The sequence below is a fragment of the Paramisgurnus dabryanus genome, chromosome 7, assembly GCF_030506205.2.
Source record: "Paramisgurnus dabryanus chromosome 7, PD_genome_1.1, whole genome shotgun sequence".
Classification (NCBI taxonomy): domain Eukaryota; kingdom Metazoa; phylum Chordata; class Actinopteri; order Cypriniformes; family Cobitidae; genus Paramisgurnus; species Paramisgurnus dabryanus.
In genome coordinates, this window is record NC_133343.1 from 33,606,012 (window position 1) to 33,628,143 (window position 22,132).

Genomic DNA, 22,132 nt, shown 5'->3' on the forward strand with positions numbered 1-22,132 from the left:
TCTTTGCGGTGCATATTGCATTAAGGGGTAATTAACACACGAACGGCTTATACCCAGCAAACAATTTTGCATTTAAAGGATGCCTAATAGCCGTCCAAAAACAGGCCAGACATCTAGGCTAAAACAAGGCAAAATTTGGGCTGTCAATGAAAATTTAATAGACGTCTAACCATAGCTCAAAAATAAATTAAATAAATGAAACCAAAAAATTGCTTGTAATCGCTGTTGACTTGAGGGAACTTTTGTAAGTTGAAAACTTAATTCTGTGCTGTGTTAACCATAGAATTTGGACAATTCGTTTTGAACATCACATATAAACTTACATTCTGAAATAAATGATGTCATTAAATGCAAGATTTATAAGACTTGATTACCTTATCAGTCAACGTGTTTTCTCGTTTGCGTCTGATTAATGGCCATCAGCGGTTGAGTTAAAAACGACAAATCCCATAATTCCACGCTGCTTCAGAGCGTCATTTAACAATGTCATTGCTGATGATTTGATCTTAAATGGATAAAAATTACATTGTCATAATTTTCTCATCCTCATGTTGTTCTAAACTTTTATGAATTAATTTTTCCTGATGAACACAAATTAAGTTATTTTGGTGGTAAGCACACACCTGTTTGTAACCATTGACTTTCGTAGTAGAAAAAAACAAATGGGTGATTCTCGCGAAATTAGACTTATGTGGTGTCATGAAACATTTTGATAAAAAAAAGTAAATGCAAAGTAAGAGTATCAAAATAAAAAGCATAAAATTACAAAGATATCTTCATGTACTATTTTGATATCAAATGACATCATACAAACCCTTTTTTTTTTCAACTTTTAAGGGGAAAATTTATTTTGATTACCGCAACGTGTCCATGACTGGATTTGGTTTCTTTGACATGGAAATTTTTATAATTAAAAAATCTAAAAAATAAAAAGCTTCATGTTATACTACAAACATTTACAGTAAAGAAACATGTGGTATTTGGAGACAATAATAGGGAACATAAATGTGTCCAAGACCAATTTTCTCATCCTCCGCAACAATTTTCAATCATTATGTAAACCTTCAAGGAACTAACATTTTAAAAAAAGGGACATTGACTGTGACACTCAAGATGGCTACCAGGTAAGCAGTTTTTATTTTTTCTCTCCAGATAAAAGTTGAAACTTTGTTTGTCATAGTACCTAGACAACGTTTTAGTTCTCATTACCGAAACATGAGTTTGTAAATGCATATATTTAATGTAATATCATGTTGCGGTAATGATCATTTCTGATAATGGTAATCTAAAAAATGTAAATAATTCTATAGGAAATATTTTTTAAATCCTCTAAAAATAATGGTTATAGTAAGTTCAGTCCTTAATCTTAAATGTGCAAACAAATACTTGCTTCAAGGGCTTTTGATCGACAGTGCTAGCAGATTCAACAAAAATTTGGAGCGGTCTTTTTCCAGGCAAAAAAACCCTCAGTGAAGTATATCAGTAGCCATAGATCAGGTATGTAAAATTTTGGGATAACAAATCCTATAAAGACACAAATGAACACTCTTATTCTATGCATTTGCTAAGTTTTGTCAGTGAGCCTTCATAAATAAACATCCATTATGATGAGCCTTGTGTTCAACAAAGGTGGGATGGTTTAATAGTGTTGTTAGGGAAAACAAAAGGCTTGTTCGACTTCATGCAGCGCCGCAAGAATTGACAGCCGGATGACGTCAAAGAACCGCGAGAGCAATTCGCGAAATCATACAGTGGAGTTTGCTTTTAAATCGCTCTCGCGGAACTTTGACGTCATCTGGCTGTCGGTTCTTGCGGCGCCGCATGAAGTCGTCTGGCCATACGCCAATGTCCACAGACTACTACTGGTTGTTTGGCAAGTTGTTAAGGCCAACTAAATTCAATTTAAGCTGATAAAAGTCAGTTGTAATGGCGTTTTCACAGCAACCAATATTTAGCAACTTACTTAATTTTATGGTGCATGACTACATATACTGGGTTTCTATGGGATAACACACTGATAAATCATGTTTTAAGAAATAATACATTTATTAACAAAGTAGTACATTAAAGGTTAGTAAATAATGTAAATATGTGGATTACATGTCGACTTCAAAGTGATAATTGCAGACTTTGTCATAAAACTAGCAAAAGCATTGCTTTGGAGTCTCCAGTGCATAAATATACACAAATATTAATGTGGTTAAAGAATGTACAGCCAGGGGTTTTTCTCAATTGTGAAGTTTTGTTGACTTTGTGACCAGGATCAGTAAAATATGAACCATTCTGCCATCTACTGGCCAAAATATGCAATACCAGATAGGCTTAAGTATAAAGTCACAGTACTGTTGCATTTGCAAACTTTTCATAGAAATGACATCTCAACAAAAGAGTTCTCCTTTATTATTCTGTTCCTGATCTCTGGCCATCTTATCTTTCAGGTATTTGATTTTCAGCGAATAATATTCTTCCTGTAGCTTTAAGACTTTCTCTTGTCTGCGTAACACTGACATCTTGAGATCTGCCTTTTCTGTCGATTGTGAGGGTGGAGGTGAAGGAGCAAATGTGACATTCGATTGGCTGTCATTGGCACAGTTCACAGGTGGAGTGTCCAAGACGACAGGAATCTCAGATGGAACGTATTTCTCCTCCGCTTCCTCCTGCGAAATCGCACTTTCGTTTTCAGTTTCCATTCTGTGAGGACAAAATGAATTAAATACAAGTAAATTTGCTGATTAGCAAACATCTATGACATATTGGGTAAGCCACTATACTTTGCGTTATATGTAAGCTAATATGTTTTTAGAAAGTAATAAAAGGAATAACAATTGTGACCATGACCTTGTCATGTTTTCTACTATCCCAATGGCAGACAGGGGAAATGTTTGTGAAATCTGTTTGATAAAGTAATCAAATGAGATAAAACTGTTTGCCCATACATCCGTCCTGCCCATGATTGAGTTGCAAAAATTGCCAAATTTATGTGTCTGGTCAAACAACCCCTTTAGTGTGATGCAAGACCCTCCGCTTGATGTCGGGACTTATTTCTGTGGCCAATAACAACCAGCTGCCTATACACACCCCTTTTATTCTGCAAATGATTAGTTGCAAATAGGTGTTATACAGCTCTACAAATATAATTTCCTAAAAATTACATTTAACCAACAACACTGGCAATGGAAAGGTGAGATTTACCCAGGTGAGTCATATGGTGCCATGTAGTTTGTGCTGGTGCTTGGAAATGAAGAGGAACTTTGGTTGTAATGAGCACGTTTGTGGCAAGGCACGGGTGTAGGCACGGACGGGTGGTGTATAAATTCCTTTAATAGGTTCCCCTGGAACTCCATCATTTCTTTCCACATAGTCATCAGATTTGCCCTTTCTTCCTTCTGTTCCTCCTTGGCTTCTTTACGCAACCTTTCCTCATACTCTCTATCATCTGAGACATGAAGAGCTGCTTCGTCCCGTATGGATTCAGGAATGTGGTCAGTTTTGGCCTTTTTGCATGGAGGTTGAGTAACTAAAAATAATAAATACAACATATGCCAGTCACTTATTTGCATCATGGTAATGCACAATATTTTAAAAGAACAATCACATTTTTTTATCATTATCGTTCAATTAAACCAGTTTAAATAAACACACTAAGGGACCCTGTATTAATTGATAGAGTGGGTAGTCAGCTGACAACTGTCAGTACTTAAAAGCATACCACAACTTTTGACAATACATGTATGCATATAGATACACACGCAGCCTCACAGTGCATGCATTCATCCCAATGTACTTCAAAGATCTATTGATCTTTTTTGTAGTATGTAACATATTGTCCCAAATAGAAAACGACCCTGAATATAAGGCCACGCCAACATAAACAATGCTTTAATGCGAAAATACTTTTCATAAGTCAAAGGGGACCAGTTTGGTTCCCCACATTCTTTAACACTTTTCATATGGCATGCAGTATATATATTACTTGCAGTACAACTTTAATAACAGTTAGCCTATTAATATGTTGTTAACAGCAGAAGTCTGTCTTACTGTAAATGACTGTAATTGATCAGGTTGCTTTAGTAGGGGTGAACTTGTTTATGTGTATTTGGCGCCACCTATCGAATTTTGCCGGTGTAAAGTATGACTGTAATCGTCTAGAGCTCAAATCTAAGTAGACATAATTTATTGAGAGGCATTTTCATTAACAAAAATTTTGTCTTATATTCAGGACAATAAAGTATACTGTATGCAGTAGTTGTTTAGACTGTTAACAGTCTATGTGATAATTTTATACTAAGTTTACTTAAAATTGGAGTAAAAATACAAAATAACAATTTAAAATGTGTAGATTATAACCATGCTAAAAAAAACTATTTCTTATGGTTTCACATTACAAATACCTAATTCTGGAAAATTTCGGGAAACTTTCTTGAGACTTTCCAAGGGAAGATAAGCTGGAGAATTTTGTAAATATTCCAGGTAGGAACCTTAACAGGAATTTACAGAAATTAATTGGAAATTTGCAGTGATTTATACAAACTGTTTCATACGCAAGCATAAATGAAGAGTTTCGTTGTTGCAAAATGAGATAAATCCATTTTTTAACATTTTTGTCAAAACATGTTTATTATTATGTTATCATGTTATTATTTTGTTTTATGGTGCTACTTAGCTGTATTTTTTAAGTTATGAAGGTTTAAATCAAAACAAACCAACTGCAGTTGAATTGAAATTAATTGGATTAATTAATTTGCAACAAAACTCTTCAAATATAAACATTATGTTTTGTCATAAACAGACACATGCATGCATGCATATTAATACAAATTTCAAAAATGATGTTTTTTTTTAGTTTATGTTGTTTTTGGAGTATATATATTAGCTCTGGCTACATTCATCCATCAAGTCAAAATATTCTCTGATTTCAGGAGGATATATCTGAATCATTTTTACTTTGAATGTCAGTAAAGGAGCTCTCGCCTGGGATTGCTGCTTCTGAGCCCTTTATGCACTTGTCTACATGTCGCTGCAGCTTTGTGGCATTCCTAACATAGGCCTTTGCACAGTATTTGCAAATGTACACAGTCTTTCCTTCAACAATAGCTGGGGTGAAATGAATCCACACTTTAGATGTCGCACGTGGCATTGTTCTGTAGAATAAGTTTAGAAAAATGCTTGTAAAAACACTAAAGCAATGCCTTGCACAGATATATAGACAGTTAGCTAAACAACTGGACTATTCTAGAATAGTACAAATATTTCGTTAACGCTTTCATCTGTTAACATTAGCAAATGCATTAGCTGACATGAACTAAAAATGGGTAATGCAGTTTATCAGCATGCTTATCTTTGTTAATGTCAGGAGAACTGTTCATGTTAGTTCATTGTGCATTAACTACACTGTTATTCTTTATCTTGACAAGGGATGAGTTGCTAAAACTTATTTCAACTATATTTTATAAAACCTCGGCTCTAGTCAAGATAAATCATTATTATTTTTACATTATAATGTTAAATGATACAACTTTTGTTTTCAAAAATAATGCTGGCAAATGCAAATGTTGACATTAACATAAACTGAGATTAATAAATGCTGTAGAAGTATTGTTCATTGTTAGTCAAAGTTAGCTAATGCCTTTAACTTATGTTAACAAATATAACCTTGCAGTAAAATGTTATCAAATATTTTATCTTTAATTCTGGACAAATTACTAGAAATAGGCTAAATGATGGATCAAAAAAATCCTCAATTAGCATGCTAATTGCTAAATCAAACTATAAACTACGTTTATTGTAAATTAACACAAAACTGGCTAGCACAAAGAGGAAGAAACAGCATCAGCTGATCTTAAATTGTCAATGAAATGGCTAGCTAACATTTAGCACATCTACTTTACTGGCTAGCTAGTCACTGTAAAATACATTTTGATTTCGTATTTGCTAGTTAAACTTTAATACCGCAAATTACATATATTAAACTAAACTTACTTGGTTGTATATAGTCCTTGGGTTTACATTGAGTAGTTTGGTTTTAATAGTGCTGCTGTGGACGGAAGGAAATTTTCTGTTCATGTGACCTAATGCTCAGTGCGTTGCAGGGGGCGTGGCTTCTACAGTTGCAAAGGGGCGGAAATTTTCTGGTAAATGTCCATGGGAATTTTGGGGGAATTTTGAAGATTTTCTTTTTTTGCAAACTCCAGTTTATTTCCGTTGATGGAATTTACTATTAATTTACATTTTAATTTCATTACAAAGAGCCAGGATATTATTTTATATTCTGTGTTCGACTGAAGAAAGGAAGTCAGATGACACGAGGGTGAAAAATATGAGAGAATTTTCATATTTTGGTGAACTATACATTTAAATTTCCATATATTCCTGTTAAGTTACGTCTCATGGAAAGTTTCCAACTGTTTTGGAATGCAGTGTGTATGTATATGCTACCTGTGACACATGACATGCGATGTAAACTAACCCACCTTGAGGCGTGACATGCGTCCCCTCGTCATTTATGATCGATACCTCAATGACAGTGGATCTGGTATCCTCGACGCATGTACTTTGAGGTTCTTCCAGTTTTACGTTAGTATGAGGCACTGACGGTTTCACGGGGCGTCTGGTACCCCATATGGACTTGCAAAGATCATAGTAACTCCAGTAAACTTTGCTGAGGCCGCTGTTTTTATGATGCTCGTGGATTTTCATAAATTTCTTCTTTAGTGTTTTCAGTTTTGTGGTGACCTGCCGCTGACTCCTCTGTATCCCCTGCGCCCGGAGGAGCCTCGCGATTTCGCCGTAAATAAGGGAATCACGAACGGTTCCGCTGATTTGCTGACTAATATCTTCGGTTGCTCGGATGCTCAACAACGCTTTCGTCTCGGAGTCCGTCCAGTTTCTTTCTACGTACGATTCTTCGTGCATTTTGCAATGCAGAGTTTGACAAAAACGCAGATTTCGACTACCGCGTCACATACAGGCATACAGTCCACGTGACCGGCGTGGACTATTTGCGTCACACCCTTCAGAACGTCACGATTGGTTCAAACACACAGCAGACTGTGTTGATTTGTTTATGATAAATACTGTATTACCAACAAAGTTACTGAGGTTTATTTTAAATGTAATATGTTATTTAAAAAATATATGTTTTTTTCTTTTCTTTTATGGAGAAAACGACTTTTTTAAAGGTCATATTTGTTTTTAAATCTTAATATTTTATATGGTAAGTTTTACATTCATAAATGCAAGTGGGCTCGGATCAAGCCCAGTATTACCCAATTTAAGGTTTAAATAAAGATTTTATTTTGAAACATTGAAAGGACTTTCAAGTTGTAAAGCTACCAGGACTATATTACAATGGATTAAATTCGTCCTTTTGAAAGGATTTTTATACCCTTTTTAATCTTTTCAATGTTTTATTTAATTTTTTCTCTTCTTTTCCTTAAATTATATTCGTTTTTACTTCACAATTATAAGGGCTGTTTTTTTATTTGTAATGTTTAAATATTGTTTACAATGAAATATATGCATAATGGCCTAAAAAAACTAACAACTAAAAGATCAAGATATTGTGAGTGGTTATTATTTTATATAAAAATATTTTTTTACTAGAGAATGGTCAGTGGGCTATATGTCATATAGGTTAAGATCCTAAGCATCACAGTACATGCTATATTTATTTCACAGGCACAATAGTGCTTATAGGCAATTTTATAACATACAAATATTTTATGTGATTAAATGTTTTAAAATTAAGTTTATTATTTTTATACAACAACTTATAGCAAAACATTCAAGTGACCAAGAAAAGCTTTGTGTAAAATGATCTTATCATTATTAACCAGTTTATTGTCATTGTATGCTTTATTATGTGCTTTCAGACTGAAAGAAATGGGTGTGTCACGCTAAGGCAACATGGAAAGGGATTAAAGCAACACTACCGTATCAGCCCACTATTCTGTATTGGATTTTTATATCCGCAAATACCTCTTATTTTTATTCTTTTACCAATAAAGTGTAGTGGTAGATGTTAAACAAATATTATAAACTAACATACACAGGAAGTAATGTATAATTTACATCTGAAAGCGCTTCGTATCATTGTAGTCCAACAAGAACCTGCTCCATATAGCAATGCGTGCGCAGGAAATTCAAGTGACCTACATTTCCCAGAGTGCATCGCGCTAGCAGGCTCAGTCCTCGCGACAAAGATGGCGGCTCCTTTAACACTGCTGCTAATAGTGGCTGTTACAATAAGAGCTGTTTTGTTCCGATCCACTTTGGCAGAATTAATTTCGGAGAGGGTTGAGGTGGTGTCGCCATTGAATGCGTGGAAACGAGGTTTGTTTGCGTAGTTTAGTCTGCACGGGTTTGCTGTATGGTACTGTTTTGTGAGGTAGCCCCAATGCTGAGCTGTCAAGTAAAGGCATGCATTGGAGACACTGATAGTGCATGATGTTTTTAATAGTTCATTTAACATTTAATTGCTTAGTGAGTTAATTATCAGGTTAATTATTATTTGAATAATCTTACTGTTAACTGATCAGAAATATTCAACATTAACTGAGCAAATTTTGACTTTAGCCTGCACACACACCCTAGTCTGCACATATTGATGTCAGTGATTACTTATTAAATTACCGTATAAACTTTTTGTATATCTATATAATCAATGATGTATTCAAATAGTATAACAAAATATGTAACCCGAAGACCTCAACAACATTGATTTTAAGGTGTTGTATACTGACCATCATGGAAATCATAAATAAAATCAAGATATAATCATCATCCTCTTTGCTTTTCATTTTCAAATATCATGTTTATAAGCCGTATTCGAAATAATTGTTTTAAATAATTTAAAATAGCTTGTTACATAAATGATGTGGTGATTTATCTTTTAAAACAGTTGTGGAGGGTCTTGCCTTGTTGGATCTGGGGGTCTCACCTTACTCAGGAGATGTGTTTCATGAAGTAAGTACACTTTAGGATATATTATTGATTATGTGATCATTTGCGTACTTGATGTAAGTGTTTCATTGTCGTATTTTTCTTCCAGACTCCACTTATCATATATCTCTTTCATTTTGTGGTCGACTATGCAGAGATCGTTTTCATTGTAAGTACTTTGTTGTTATTTGTCTCTTCTGTTTTTTAAATCATTGGTACGAGCCAGGTTCGAAAAGATTTATTTTTATTTATTATGAATTTAATGCAAAATAGGTTAGTGATTGAATGAGATTTTGTATGAAAGACATCACTGGCAAAATAATTTTGATGCCTAACCAGATGGTAAACCAGCAGAAATTGTGTTTGAGTTAAAACTTCAAACCTATTCATGGGTCAATGACGTGATGTTAATTATTTTGTGTCCGTATGGTTCAATTAAATGTAAAAAGGTTACAATTTCAATATAAATTTGTATATTACTTGCACACTGCAAAAAAAAAAATTCAAGAAAAAAAATTCTTAGTATTTTTGTCTTGTTTTCAGTAAAAATATTAAAAAAGTCTTAAATTAAGATGCTTTTTCTTGATAAGCAAAATGACCCAAGAAATAAGTCTAGTTTTTAGACCAAAAATATCTTGTGACATAAAACAAGCAAAAAATCTGCCAATGGGGTAAGCAAAAAAATCTTGAACATTTTTCTTAAACACTAAATTCAAGAAAAATTAGCTTACCCCATTAGCAGATTTTTTGCTTGTTTTATGCACAAAATCACTTGATTTTTTTGGTCGAAAAAGCATCTTAATTTAAGAATTTTTAGATATTTTTACTGAAAACAAGACAAAAATACTAAGATTTTTTTTTCTTGAAAATAATTTTTTGCAATGCATACAATCTCTTTTTTGAGGAACAAATCAAAAATCTCTGGTTTTATTTCATTTTAAAAGAATATTTGGGGGATAATTGCAAAAATGTCAATTGTTGTAACTAGTTTTTTTTTATATAATCATCTAGTTTAGTGTATATGATTTTTTTACTTACATTTATACTTAATTTGTCAAAGACTATTTAAAAACAGAGCTGTTTTCAGCATATGTCCAGACAAATATTACAAAAACGCATTAAAATGTACATTTAGAAATTACCAATAAAATGATATTTTAAAAATATTTATTTTATGATTATGCTTGCATGCCATCAGGGTGGATAAAATATTTCACATTCTTTGGCACAATTGGCGGTTACACCATTTGACATTTTCAGGGTCCATTCAGTCTTTCATAAAAAATGGTGCAAATGTAATTTTTTGCATAAAATCAACATAAATGCATTGAAATATACCTGATACCTGATCACTTTTTGAATTTCTCATCTTGCCAAACCGTTTTTGTCACTGACTCTCGAATGTAAATTATTATTATATCACCAGATAGCAGATTGTATAACAGCAGTGGCTCTATATCTGTCAATCCAGACTTATAATAAGAATGTGGTAAGTTTCTTTCCTTTTTTTGACAATTTTTTTTGGGGCGGGGGGTGGTGATATGATATCATGAGAAGTTCTTGGACTTTTAATGTATTTACTATTGTATATTTTAAAATATCTTTGGATTGTCTGACGCAACTGAATAAAAGTATTATGTAGGAATATACAAAATTTCTGTGCTGATACAATATTCGGTTTCTTAGAATGACATTTACAGATACTGATAGTTTTGCTTTTCACTCTTTGTGTTGTACAAACTACAATTCTGTTCTCATTGTGAACCAATTCAAAACAATCACACATGATGAGTTTTAATGCATCCATTTTAATTGCCAGCATATAATCTACCCTGATCATCTGCTGTATTAAACAATTGACCGATGTTCAATAGTGGAAAAAAATGCTTTTATCTGCTGATACCAATTATGGGCTGATATATTGCTGTGTCCCTAATATTATCTGATACTATGATTGTAATGGTACCATCAAAGTGCATACATCACAACCTAAGAGTTTAATTGTGCATTTATTTAATTTTTTGCATACCATGTAGTTTAGAAAACAGAAGTACGCATTGGAATCGGATCGGTATCCACATGACTGCCTGGAGCTTCTACGCTCGCCCAAAGAGATGTTCTACATCCCTCTCAAGGTTGCCATGTTGTAAGTTGAAATGACGATATAGACCTGTAGGAGCACTGCTTATTTATTTAACAAAACTTTTATCAGCTGCAAAACTAAGACATCAATTTTCAGGTTTGATGCATTGTTTGTCTTCCAGTTATCTGTTAAACCCCTTCACTATCCTGTCTTGTGTGGCGAAGTCGACATGCGGATTAAACAATGCCGTTATTGCGCTCTTCATTCTCTGTACATTAAAAGGTGAGCATTCTTGTTGTGCGTTTGTAACAATAATGGTGTAAAATTAATCTTGGTTTGTGTGACAATTTTGCATGAATTATCGTGCAACCCTATGCACTGAAAAACGCGACTAGAAAATGAGCATGCCAGAGGAGCAACAAAATAGAAAGATAAACACTGAATGTTGCATGTTTAAAACAGAATAGACGGCAAAATACTTCACAGAAATCAGACAGATGCCGGTATGTGTTGTTTGCTAAGAATTATTGCCATTACCAAAAACAGCTTACCTAATCATGGTGATATGTAATGTTTATACTATTTCATGACTACGTACATTCCAGAACCTGGCGTTTTCTAGGCTTGGTGTCAATAACAATTGATATTTCAATAACAAGGACGTTTTCAGTTCTGAATCTTACAGGATGTTCATTCAAGTACGATGACCTCATGTATAACAAAGGCTTAAGTTACAATTTTTTCCTTGATTCACTGCTCCTTTAAAGTAGATCCAAATTTCACTTCTTAGATTTTACTGTATTTTGTTTTAGATTGCATATGTTTAACTGTACTGTATGTTGCTTTTTTCAGGTAGTGTCTTGTTGAGCGGGATATTTTTGGCATTGGCCACATATCAGTCTATCTATCCTATGACCCTGTTTGCTCCGGCTCTACTGTTTTTCCTGCAGGTGGGTCTGGACACATTTACAGATGCTTTACATAAGCAATCCATTATTATGGCATGTTTGCCGTGACGTGAAGAGTCTGTGTCTTTATAGTAGCGTGATTTAAAATCTATATTCAGTGTAAAAATGCATTTAAATATGCCAGAGGCTACAGAGCAAGACAACATGGGAAAAAAGTCATGCAAAGAAATAAATGACAGATGCATTATCCGAAGAGTTTATATTTTAATATTATTTAAATATAATAATCCTATGTCGGATTGCAGGGAATGCTGGAGCCTTTTCCAGAACTTGTAGGGCCATAGCTAGAAAAACAGTCCCAACACATTCATTTATCTATTTTTATGATGCAGGCCAAACTCGAACCTGCAGTGTCTCTGAAAACACCCTGACTTTCTTGTGTCATATATGTCATTGCCTGTCTGTCTGTTTTTCAGAGGTTGTATATCCCGGTGAACCTGCAGAGAAGTAGCTTTTGGTTCTTCACGCTACAGTATGTCTTCGTATATGTGGGCAGCTTGGTGGTCATCACTGGACTCTCCTTTTTTCTTCTGGGCTCTTGGGATTTCATCCCTTCTGTTTATGGATTCATGTCAGTCCACAGTCATATCATGTTTCCTGTTTTGACAGAAGTTTTATTGCTCAGTTTTATAACAGATAAAGGTTAAATGGTTGTTGTGTGGTTGTTTAATGGTCGTATCTTATCATTACACTGTTTTTAGATGATAACGTGTGTGTGTGTGTTTTCACAGTCTGTCCGTTCCAGATCTTACTCCAAACATCGGACTCTTCTGGTATTTCTTCGCAGAGATGTTCGAACACTTCCGTTACTTTTTCATCTGCGTCTTCCAGATCAACGTCTTTTTTTACACCATCCCTCTTTCCATTAAACTCAAGTAAGTCCACGATACAGTTAAAAGTAAGAAGTAGCATTTGTTAAGGAAGAGATCATATACAGTCTGTTGGTCATTATTGCAAAAGATTATTCACCATGAAAGGGTTTGTACATGATTTCACAATATCCCACTTACTACATGTCTACCCTTAACTCTTTCACCGCCAGCGTTTAAAAAAAAGTTGCTAGCCAGCGCCAGCGTTTTTCATGATTTTCACAAAAGTTTAATGTATTCCAGAAAATGTTCTTCTTTAAATATATAAACATACAATATACCAAATGAAAGAACAGACCCTCTGCTTTCAAACAAAACCGTTTCATCCTACCTTCAGTAGTTCTTTTGTAATCAGCTTTTTAATATGGGTAGGTTTCTGCAAAAACACCACATCTTGAGCAAAAAGCAGAGATAATTCAATTTTTGTGACGGACTTTTCATAGAGATCCCATTCAGAGCAATCTTTAAAACAGACACGGACATGCAGCAGCTTGCCATATAGGGCAATACTTCCGGGTTTAAAAAGTTGCGGAAGGGCGCAACCTAGTGGATAATAGCGGTATTGCGGAAAGACGGAAAAACTCGTCATTGGCGGGGAAGCGTTTTCTCTGGATTGACGAAATATCTCGTCAGTGGCGGGGAAAGAGTTAAAGGAATAGTCTACTCATTTTCAATATTAAAATATGTTATTACCTTAACTAAGAACTGTTGAATCATCCCTCTATCATCTGTGTGTGTGCACGTAAGCGCTGGAGCGCGCTGCGACGCTACGATAGCATTTAGCTTAGCCCCATTCATTCAATGCTGCCATTTAGAGATAAAGTTAGAAGTGACCAAACACATCAACGTTTTTCCTATTTAAGACGAGTAGTTATACGAGCAAGTTTGGTGGTACAAAATAAAACGTAGCGCTTTTCTAAGCGGATTTAAAAGAGGAACTATATTTTATGGCGTAATAGCACTTTTGGGAGTACTTCGACTCGCCTGAAAAGTCCGCTCCCCTTCTTACTCTCATAATGGGAGAGGGAGGGTGTTACTGCGCCAAGTCGAAGTACTCCCAAAAGTGCTATTACGCCATAAAATATAGTTACTCTTTTAAATCCGCTTAGAAAAGCGCTATGTTTTATTTTGTACCACCAAACTTGCTCGTATAACTAATCGTCTTAAATAGGAAAAACGTTGATGTGTTTGGTCACTTCTAACTTTATCTCTAAATGGTACCATTGAATGAATGGGGCTAAGCTAAATGCTATCGTAGCGTCGCAGCGCGCTCCAGTGCTTACGTGCACACACACAGATGATAGAGGGATGATTCAACAGTTCTTAGTTAAGGTAATAACATATTTTAATATTGAAAATGAGTAGACTATTCCTTTAAGGGGTGCAAGATATATCGAAAGCACAAGAGATCCACAAATGCGTGTATTTCAAATGCATTTTTGGTACTACTGGGTTTTTTCATGCAAAATGAAGGATTAACATGTGCTACGATTTTATTTTTGCATTAGGTCACTATTTGAATAGAGTGTTTTAGATAAAATATGAAGTATACACCTAAACCAAACCTGTAGTACATACTGACATACACTCCCAGAACACTTCATTCCAACTCCAGAACACTTTGTGATAAGACAAAACAAGAAGTTCTGTTTAAAAAATACATATTTTGAATTTTTGAGGGGCAAAAATGACGATCGTTTCACAAGATAAGACCATTATGCATTGGTTTAGAGCCATTTGTAGCTGCATTAAAACTGCAATCTTAAACCGCATTGAACCCTCAAATTGTTGAGGTCCATTATAGTCCATATATGGAGAAAAAACCTGGAATGTTTGTTTCTTAAAATTTTGATTTCTTTTTGACTGAACAAAGTAAGACATAAACATCTTGGATGACATGGGGGTGAGTAAATTATCAGGATTTGTGGTGAAGTAATACTTTAGAATTAATATGGACCTTAATATGGACCTTAAATGCAAATGTCACTTAAGATAGAAGTGTCTGCCAAAGATGTAAATGACTGATAAATATATACTGAAATGTATACTGTAAGTAAGGGATAATGTAGAGGCAGCTGGTAGTTATCGGGAAATAAGCCCCGACAGTGTGATCAGGACCCGAGGGTCTTGTATCACATTGAAGGGGCTTATTTCCCGATAACTACCGGCTGCCTCTACATTATCCCGCTTATTACACGGCTACTTGCCACATAAGAAAAAAAACTGGACATGAGTATGAATTTGAAACATTTTATTGGCATATTTGTTTTAAATTAAAAATTTTATCCTTCCGCGAAACTTTGCACAGATGCATAAAATGATTGTAATACCTTATTAAGATCCTCTGCTTCATACTTGTCTGTCTCCATTTTTTTCTCTTTTAGCCAGTCTTTGAGAAGTTTAATGCCCATTCTGTATTTTTTTGTGTGTTGGTATTTTGTCAAGTTCAGTCTCAGTAAGCTCTCTGTGTCTTGTCGTTGTTCGTTCTTCTATCCACTGTTTAAATGTTTAGTTTTTTCCGTACATGTTAAAATTATGGTTGTCCAGTGTTTGTCACAAGATGGCGCCAAACAGCTAGTAATCTTTATTGGCGCGGAGCGATTTTACTCGTAAAAGTAGTACCGGCTATGCGTTATTACTTTGGAGCGGTTATTATTTGAAAAGAACGAACCTGCAAATGTCTCAACTGACCAATCAGAATCAAGCATTCCAGAGAGCCGTGTAATAATATAAAATAAACAACAGCTGGTTTAGATTCAGGTACATAAGAGGACTTTCCTGTTGAGGCATGAAACTCATTTGAATGTATTTGTCTATATACAGGGAACATCCAGTGTTCCTTATATTCATGCAAATTGCCGTCATCTCCATCCTTAAGTCGTACCCAACAGTTGGAGATGTTGCTCTCTACATGGCATTTCTGCCAGCCTGGAATCACCTCTATAGATGTGAGTATCTCCTTATGTATCTAATGTAAAGACCTCATGGCATTGACAAGCACACTTTCTGTTTACTGATTCATTTGTTATTCAAAGCCAAAGCAAATAGCCTTAATTCACGTCACAGCCTGACGTTTGTTAAATAGTATCCTCCGGTGGAATTAAGAAAATACTTACAAATACTTTGTATGTATACAGGTTCATAAATTACAAGTCTACAAATTTTAGGATGTTAAATTAAACATTTTCTCCACATATATTGATTCTCTATAAAACGTGTAATTTTTCTCTCAGTTTTAAGAAACATCTTTCTGGTGTCATGCGTGTTATTGGCGTGCTCCGCTCTGTTTCCTGTACTTTGGCATCTTTGGATCTACGCTGGCTCTGCCAACTCCAACTTTTACTACGCCATCACCTTGCTCTTCAATGTTGGACAGGTACAGCTTGACATTTGACACACACACACACACACACACACATATGCTCTTTAGTCTATGTAGTATCTTTCTAATGCAAAAATATAATTTGTCTCAGACGGTGACATGTTTGTCCTGTGGCGGCTACGGTAGCTTCTCTATGCATTTCGAAAGCAAGGGGGGTGAGCAGTTGGTTGCAAATCACAATCTTACCAGTAGATGCTGCTAAAAATCTACACAGTGGACATTTAATTGAAAATAAAGTTATATTTGAGTTGAATTTTATGCTTGATCTGACTTATGAAGTTTGTATCATATTCAGACATTTTCCTGTCCTGGTAGAGTAAAGGACAAGACCTTCTACAACTCATTTTTAACTGTAAACATGACATAAGGGTCAATTTTAAATTTGAGATTTACACATCATCTGAAAGCTGAATACATAAGCTTTCCATTGATGTACGGTTTGTTATATGACAATATTTGCCTGAGACACAATTATTACAAAATCTGAGGGTGCAAAAAAGTCCAAATATTGAAAAAAATGCCTTAAAAGTTGTGTAACACATATTACTAATGATAAATAAATTTGTATATATTTGCGTTAGGAAATTTACAAAATATCTTTATAATCGTTACTTATTATCCTAATGATTTTTGGCATTCATTTTTACCCATACAATCTATTGTTGGCTATTGCTACAATCCCGCGTGACTTGTGACTGGTTTTATATGTCCAGGGTCACATATTTGCTTGAAACAATCGAAATCTTGGCTTTCAATGATAAGACGGCTTGTTTGCCTTTGATATTGTTTTTACAGCTGACCAACCGCAAGCGGAAAAACCGATGCAGGAACACAATCTTATTATTTATTAACTGAAGTATTAGTTTCAGCCAAACAGTCACCTATTAAGTTCACGCTTTATCTCCGAGACACCTGATCTCTCATTCACAATTCTTCCTTTTTGTGAAGACCTGTAATTTTGCGTGACGTATAATTTACTTGTTTACTGTACACACAAAAGCTGAGAAAGTCAGAAAGGTACAAGCACGTGGTTTATCTTACACCTTTTTCAGTACGTACTGTACAAGTCACGGCTCATGTAGTTCGTGCAGTCTAGTGTATGATATCTACTAAGAAATTCATGAAGATAACATGAAGTGTGTTTGTTTTGGTTTGTGCACACCCACAGATCTTACTGGTGTCAGACTACTTCTATGCCTACCTGCGTCGAGAACATCACCTGACTCATGGCCTCTACCTGAAGAAGAAGGACGGCACTGAAGCCACACTGGTGTTAAAATGAACTTCAGTCATCGGACTGAGCGATCTCACCGTCTGCCTCACACTCCCATGTTCCTAATTTCTCTTCTTTCTTTATTTATTTTTCATTCGCACTACTTTTTTCCCCCACTTCTATTCGATCCCAATATTCTGCTATTTTATTTGCACATCGGAGAGTTTTACCTCATGTTTGGATATGGGCGCTTCCACCTGGACCAAAGCTGTAAGAGACTTCAGATTTCAGATGAGGGTCTACAATGTTTCTGCACCTATGAATGACAGAAAGGATGTGCCAAGGTGTATTTTCACATTTGCATATTTTATTTTTGCTTTATTTGGTCGATTTTGTCGTCTATAAAAGTCCTAATTCGAACAGTGAGGTTGTTTGGTACATGTGCAGTTTGCAGACGCAGTCAACAGAGGGCATAGCATGAATGTGCAATGCTAACTCAGACTGATTAAGGACCTTTAGACCCTTCGGTTTATCAAACCGTCCAATATTAAGAGATTATTTACTCTGAATACTCTTTCATACGGTTATTGCTTGACTCATTAACAGATTTTACAGTTTTGCCTCTCAGACAAAGAGTCAAAGGGATACCTCAGCCAAATATCAAAATTACCCCATGATTTACGCAATCATGCATATGTCCATCATCTTTTAGACAAGCACATTTGGAGTTGTTTTTGTAAATGTCCTTGCTTTACCAAGTTTATAATGGGATTAAACAAGAATCAGGGAACAACGTCTGATGTTAAAAACCCCAAAAAAGTGCATTCATCCTTTACGGAAGTAATCCACATGGCTCCAAAGGGTTAATAAAGATCTTCTGAGAGTAATTGATGCGATTTTGTAAGAAAAATATTCAGATTTCAAACTTAATAAACTTTAGTAACTAGCTTCCAGTAACGGCACTATTTTGACCTCACGCGAGAGATTTAGCGTAGCGAGTGTTCGTTGCCTTGGTTTGCCAGGGGAACAACTTCTGCCTTTAAAAGCCCAAAAAGTGCATTCATCCTTTACAGAAGTAATCCACATGGCTCCAAAGGGTTAATAAAGATCTTCTGCGAGTAATCGATGCGATTTTGTTTGAAAAATATTCAGATTTTAAACTAAAGTAACTAGCTTTCAGTAACGGCACCATCTTGGACTCACGCAAGAGATTTAGCGTAGCAAGCGTTTGTTCGTTGCCATGGTTACGTTACACCGTGACGCGTGAATCACCAAGATAGCAAAGCTAGTTACGATAGTTTATAAAGTTATATGGATATTTTTCTTACAATATCGCATCGGTTACCTGCAGAATACCTTTATTAACCCCTTGGAGCCTTGTGGATTACTTATGTGAAGGATGAATGCACTTTTTGGGATTTAAAGTCATAAGTTGTTCCCTGATCTCTGTTTTCTACCATAATAAGCTTGGAAAAGCAATGACATTTACTAAAATAACTCCGAAATCTTGGATTGTATGTATCTCTGATTGCTTGACGGTGAGTAAATCATGGGCTAATTTTGATATTTGCCTAAAGTATCGCTTTAAGTTTGTGAGAAATGTGAAAAATGTAAATTTGAGGTTGATGCGTTTTGGTTTCTACTGCTTGGTTTTTTTTTTAATTCAAAAGAACTGGGATTTTATTTATTGCCACTGGTTAAACTGGGTGTTTTAATATTCGTTTACGCTTAGGAACTACACACTTAAACCAAACATTTAGTACATGTTTGCATACTCACAAGAACGCACTGTTCCTACTTCAGAACCCTATGTTATTGAAGCATCATGTCATTCATTTCACAGTTATTATATAACCGTGTTTCTTTATACTGCCTGAAAGATGGAATTTTCCATTGGCTGTATCGCTTCCAGGATTTTCCTTTGCTCGAATAATCCGCCCTTTGTCCAGGGAGGGAGATGTAAACATCTCTACATTTTTTTAAGATTATGAGTTCAGCTGTTCCAAAGTCTAATGTGTGGCAGTTATCGCTAATCTCATAAAGGATGTAGATACCCAAGATTTACAAACAAATGCTCGTCCCTTTATGGCTATTTGTGTTCCTCATTACATTTACATGCAGTGTTTTGTATCTATATGTTGACTTGGTAATATTAAAAAGCTCATTTCCATTTTTACATAACCAAATTTGTTGTCAGTATTGTGCTGTGCAGTGACCGACAAACATTGGAATAATATAATAAAGTATATTTACTAAAGCTACTGACCTCGATAACTTCACAAAATTAGGGTAGAAATATTCAAGAACATATAGTGACATTTTACTGAAAGATACTAAGATATACTATTATACTGAAAGATACTGAAAGTCCATGCCTATGCTTTTTTGATCCATTTTTTTACTAAAATTGAGGTACATTGTGGTAATGTTTTCACTGTTGCGAATTGAATACATTTTAGATGTATACGTTTTGTTTGGACACGTTCAGTACCAAACTGTACATGTGATGAATGAGAAATGTTATAAAGTGGATGGCATGAATAAAGGGCTTTTCCTGTTTATATCAGAGATTGATCTGCAGTAATTTGATTCTTTCTTCTTTTTTTAGTTAGTACGATGCTCATTTTGAAAACTTCAATGCATTTTCAGGATTTTCTCTCTCTTTTGAACAACATTTTAGACTTGTAAAAAAACTTTAGTATTATTCATTACATCTGTTTCATACTGGTCCTCTTCCCCTTTTTAAACCGAGGGACGGGTTTGGCTGTTTCGGTTGTCATAGCACTGATTTTAAATGATTTGTAAATTATTTGATGATGAAAAAGCCAATAAAGAATGTTTCTAAATTGTCTTTGTTTTCAGTTAAACCACGCATTGATCACCGTTTTGACGCACTTTCACTGAAAAACTAGAAAAGTTGGATAAACTTAAATATTTATTAAAAACTTCAATTGGTACCTAAAGGGTTACAATTTAAAGTAAAAAAATTACAGTGTTTTGTAACTGTGCAGAGTTATTTGGGTGTAGTCCGAAAAAGTCTTATGATTTGTTTTCATTCCGGAAAAATGGAATTATGTTCTGTCATTCATGTAGAAACAAGAAGTATGATCTGTTCTGTCAGCGGGTATTGTGTGTCATAGTTCAAGTAGGCTAAATACTATTGACGATATCAGATCTTTCAGAGGAAAGCTTGCATGCATTCATTGCTGTGGATCCGTACAACAGATCATTTGTCAATGACTACCAAATACTTCATTGAAAGGCTTGTTAGTCTATGTGACAGGTTTGCTCAAGTTTAGGATTTTCATTGATGAATGACATGCCCCACCTGCTTCTGTTAATCAAGTGTGAAATGAAGGAATTTAACTGAGATTTAGTGATTGCACAAATTTATATGCAGCAGACCAAAGGTTTTCAAAAAGGCATTTGCCAATTGTTGTTTATAATGAAAATACAATATTACACTCTAAAAGTGGTTCACTGGCTCGTAATCATATGGGAACCATTTCTAAATAGCACTAAAAATGGTTCACCCTAAACAAAATTGGTGCTAAATAGCACTAACAGCTCGTTTTCATAGGGGAACCATTTTTAGTGCTGTATAGCACCTATGAAGAACCATCCGGGGGTACTATAGCACCAGAAATGGTTCCCCTTCGAGCCAGGGACCAATTGTAGTGCTATTTAGCACCATTTTTTTTAAGTGTATGATTACGAGCTTTTAGTGCTATTAAGCACAATTTTGAAACTATCGCGTGCGCACGTGAAAGTGAAACGCGGTAGTTTCATGTGCGCACGCGATAGTTTCACGTGTGCACGCGAAAGTAAACTTTATTTATTTTTTCTCCATGTACCCTTAGGGGCTCCATAGTACATAAACATACAATTAATAGAAAAATAACAATAATGAAACCCCACCCCTAATCCAAGCATTGGCTGCGAAATATTAACATGTTTTTGTATGGATTAGGTAAAATATGTACACATTGTTGGTAGGATAACTACGGAGCCCCTAAGGGGACATGGAGAAAAAATGAAATAAAGTTTAGTTTAGCGTGCGCACATGAAACTAAACTTTAAAAAAAAATTCTGCACATGAAGGTTCCGCGTGAGCACATGAAAGTTCCACGTGAGCATGCGAAAAGTTTCACGTGAGCACGCATTTTTTTACTCTAATGTCACCTTAGGGGCTCAGTAGATAACACAGCTATCATAAATAGTGTGATATGTTATTGATTAACATTAAATTTAATATTCAAATCATTACCTGTACTACTTTGTCACTGTGTAAACTCACAATGACTGTGCACATATACAACCACATTATTTAAATAAGATTTGTTTGTGTGTGTGTGTGTGTGTGTGTGCGCGCCTCGTATCCTTTCACCTTATTCAACTTAGATAACAATTATAGGATTGTCACGCAAACATCATAATCTTGAGATATTCAATGACATTAAAACATCTGACTTTGCCATAAGAAATAAGTTAACATTTTAAATGCACTAGTTGACTTTTTTACATAAGTTAAACCGATGGACACATCTTGCCAATGAAATAAAAGTTTCAGCACAATTCATTATTTTTTTAATCATTTATTTTAGTGCTTTTTTTGCACAATTCATTCTTGTTCATATGACACTGAGAGCAGTTTCCACACATACTGTCTGGGTAATC

General features: G+C 35.0%; 2 protein-coding genes across 6 annotated transcripts; one reads left to right on the forward strand and one right to left on the reverse strand.

The window, feature by feature from the left end:
- Window positions 1-2,012: 2,012 nt before the first annotated feature.
- Window positions 2,013-6,998, reverse strand: LOC135770010 (uncharacterized). Of its 5 annotated transcripts, none has more exons than XM_065279619.2 (5): window positions 6,471-6,602; window positions 4,945-5,141; window positions 4,392-4,478; window positions 3,193-3,517; window positions 2,016-2,691 (listed from the first exon to the last, which is right to left on the reverse strand). In XM_065279619.2, exons 2-5 carry the CDS (start codon window positions 5,135-5,137, stop codon window positions 2,379-2,381), a joined length of 918 nt encoding a protein of 305 aa, XP_065135691.1. In that variant the 5' UTR covers window positions 5,138-5,141; window positions 6,471-6,602; the 3' UTR covers window positions 2,016-2,378. The 5 variants fall into 5 exon arrangements, with proteins under 5 accessions (XP_065135688.1, XP_065135689.1, XP_065135691.1 ...); XM_065279620.2 differs by lacking the exon at window positions 6,471-6,602 and adding an exon at window positions 5,980-6,108 and having other exon boundaries at window positions 4,972-5,141; XM_065279618.2 differs by lacking the exon at window positions 6,471-6,602 and adding an exon at window positions 5,980-6,108 and having other exon boundaries at window positions 2,017-2,691.
- Window positions 6,999-8,168: 1,170 nt separating this feature from the next.
- pigu (phosphatidylinositol glycan anchor biosynthesis, class U) lies at window positions 8,169-20,276 on the forward strand. Its single transcript, XM_065279622.2, has 12 exons — window positions 8,169-8,331; window positions 8,900-8,964; window positions 9,050-9,109; window positions 10,367-10,429; window positions 10,977-11,086; window positions 11,205-11,305; window positions 11,876-11,973; window positions 12,408-12,562; window positions 12,723-12,866; window positions 15,684-15,808; window positions 16,094-16,236; window positions 17,411-20,276. The coding sequence occupies exons 1-12, from the start codon at window positions 8,202-8,204 to the stop codon at window positions 17,522-17,524; spliced, it is 1,308 nt and encodes a 435-aa protein (XP_065135694.1). The 5' UTR covers window positions 8,169-8,201; the 3' UTR covers window positions 17,525-20,276.
- Window positions 20,277-22,132: the final 1,856 nt, after the last annotated feature.

What these genes read in the sequence shown, in the direction of transcription:
- LOC135770010 (XM_065279616.2), bottom strand. Translation starts at nt 6,912, where the DNA reads ATGCACGAAGAATCGTACGTAGAAAGAAACTGGACGGACTCCGAGACG. An exon ending in GACGCATGTCACGCCTCAAG is followed by an intron (nt 4,479 to 6,470) that starts GTGGGTTAGTTT and finishes ATTCCTGTTAAG; the next exon opens with GTTCCTACCTGGAATATTTA. An exon ending in GCACCATATGACTCACCTGG is followed by an intron (nt 2,692 to 3,192) that starts GTAAATCTCACC and finishes TTGTCCTCACAG; the next exon opens with AATGGAAACTGAAAACGAAA.
- pigu (XM_065279622.2), top strand. Translation starts at nt 8,202, where the DNA reads ATGGCGGCTCCTTTAACACTGCTGCTAATAGTGGCTGTTACAATAAGA. An exon ending in CTCTACTGTTTTTCCTGCAG is followed by an intron (nt 11,974 to 12,407) that starts GTGGGTCTGGAC and finishes TCTGTTTTTCAG; the next exon opens with AGGTTGTATATCCCGGTGAA. An exon ending in TGCTCTTCAATGTTGGACAG is followed by an intron (nt 16,237 to 17,410) that starts GTACAGCTTGAC and finishes GCACACCCACAG; the next exon opens with ATCTTACTGGTGTCAGACTA.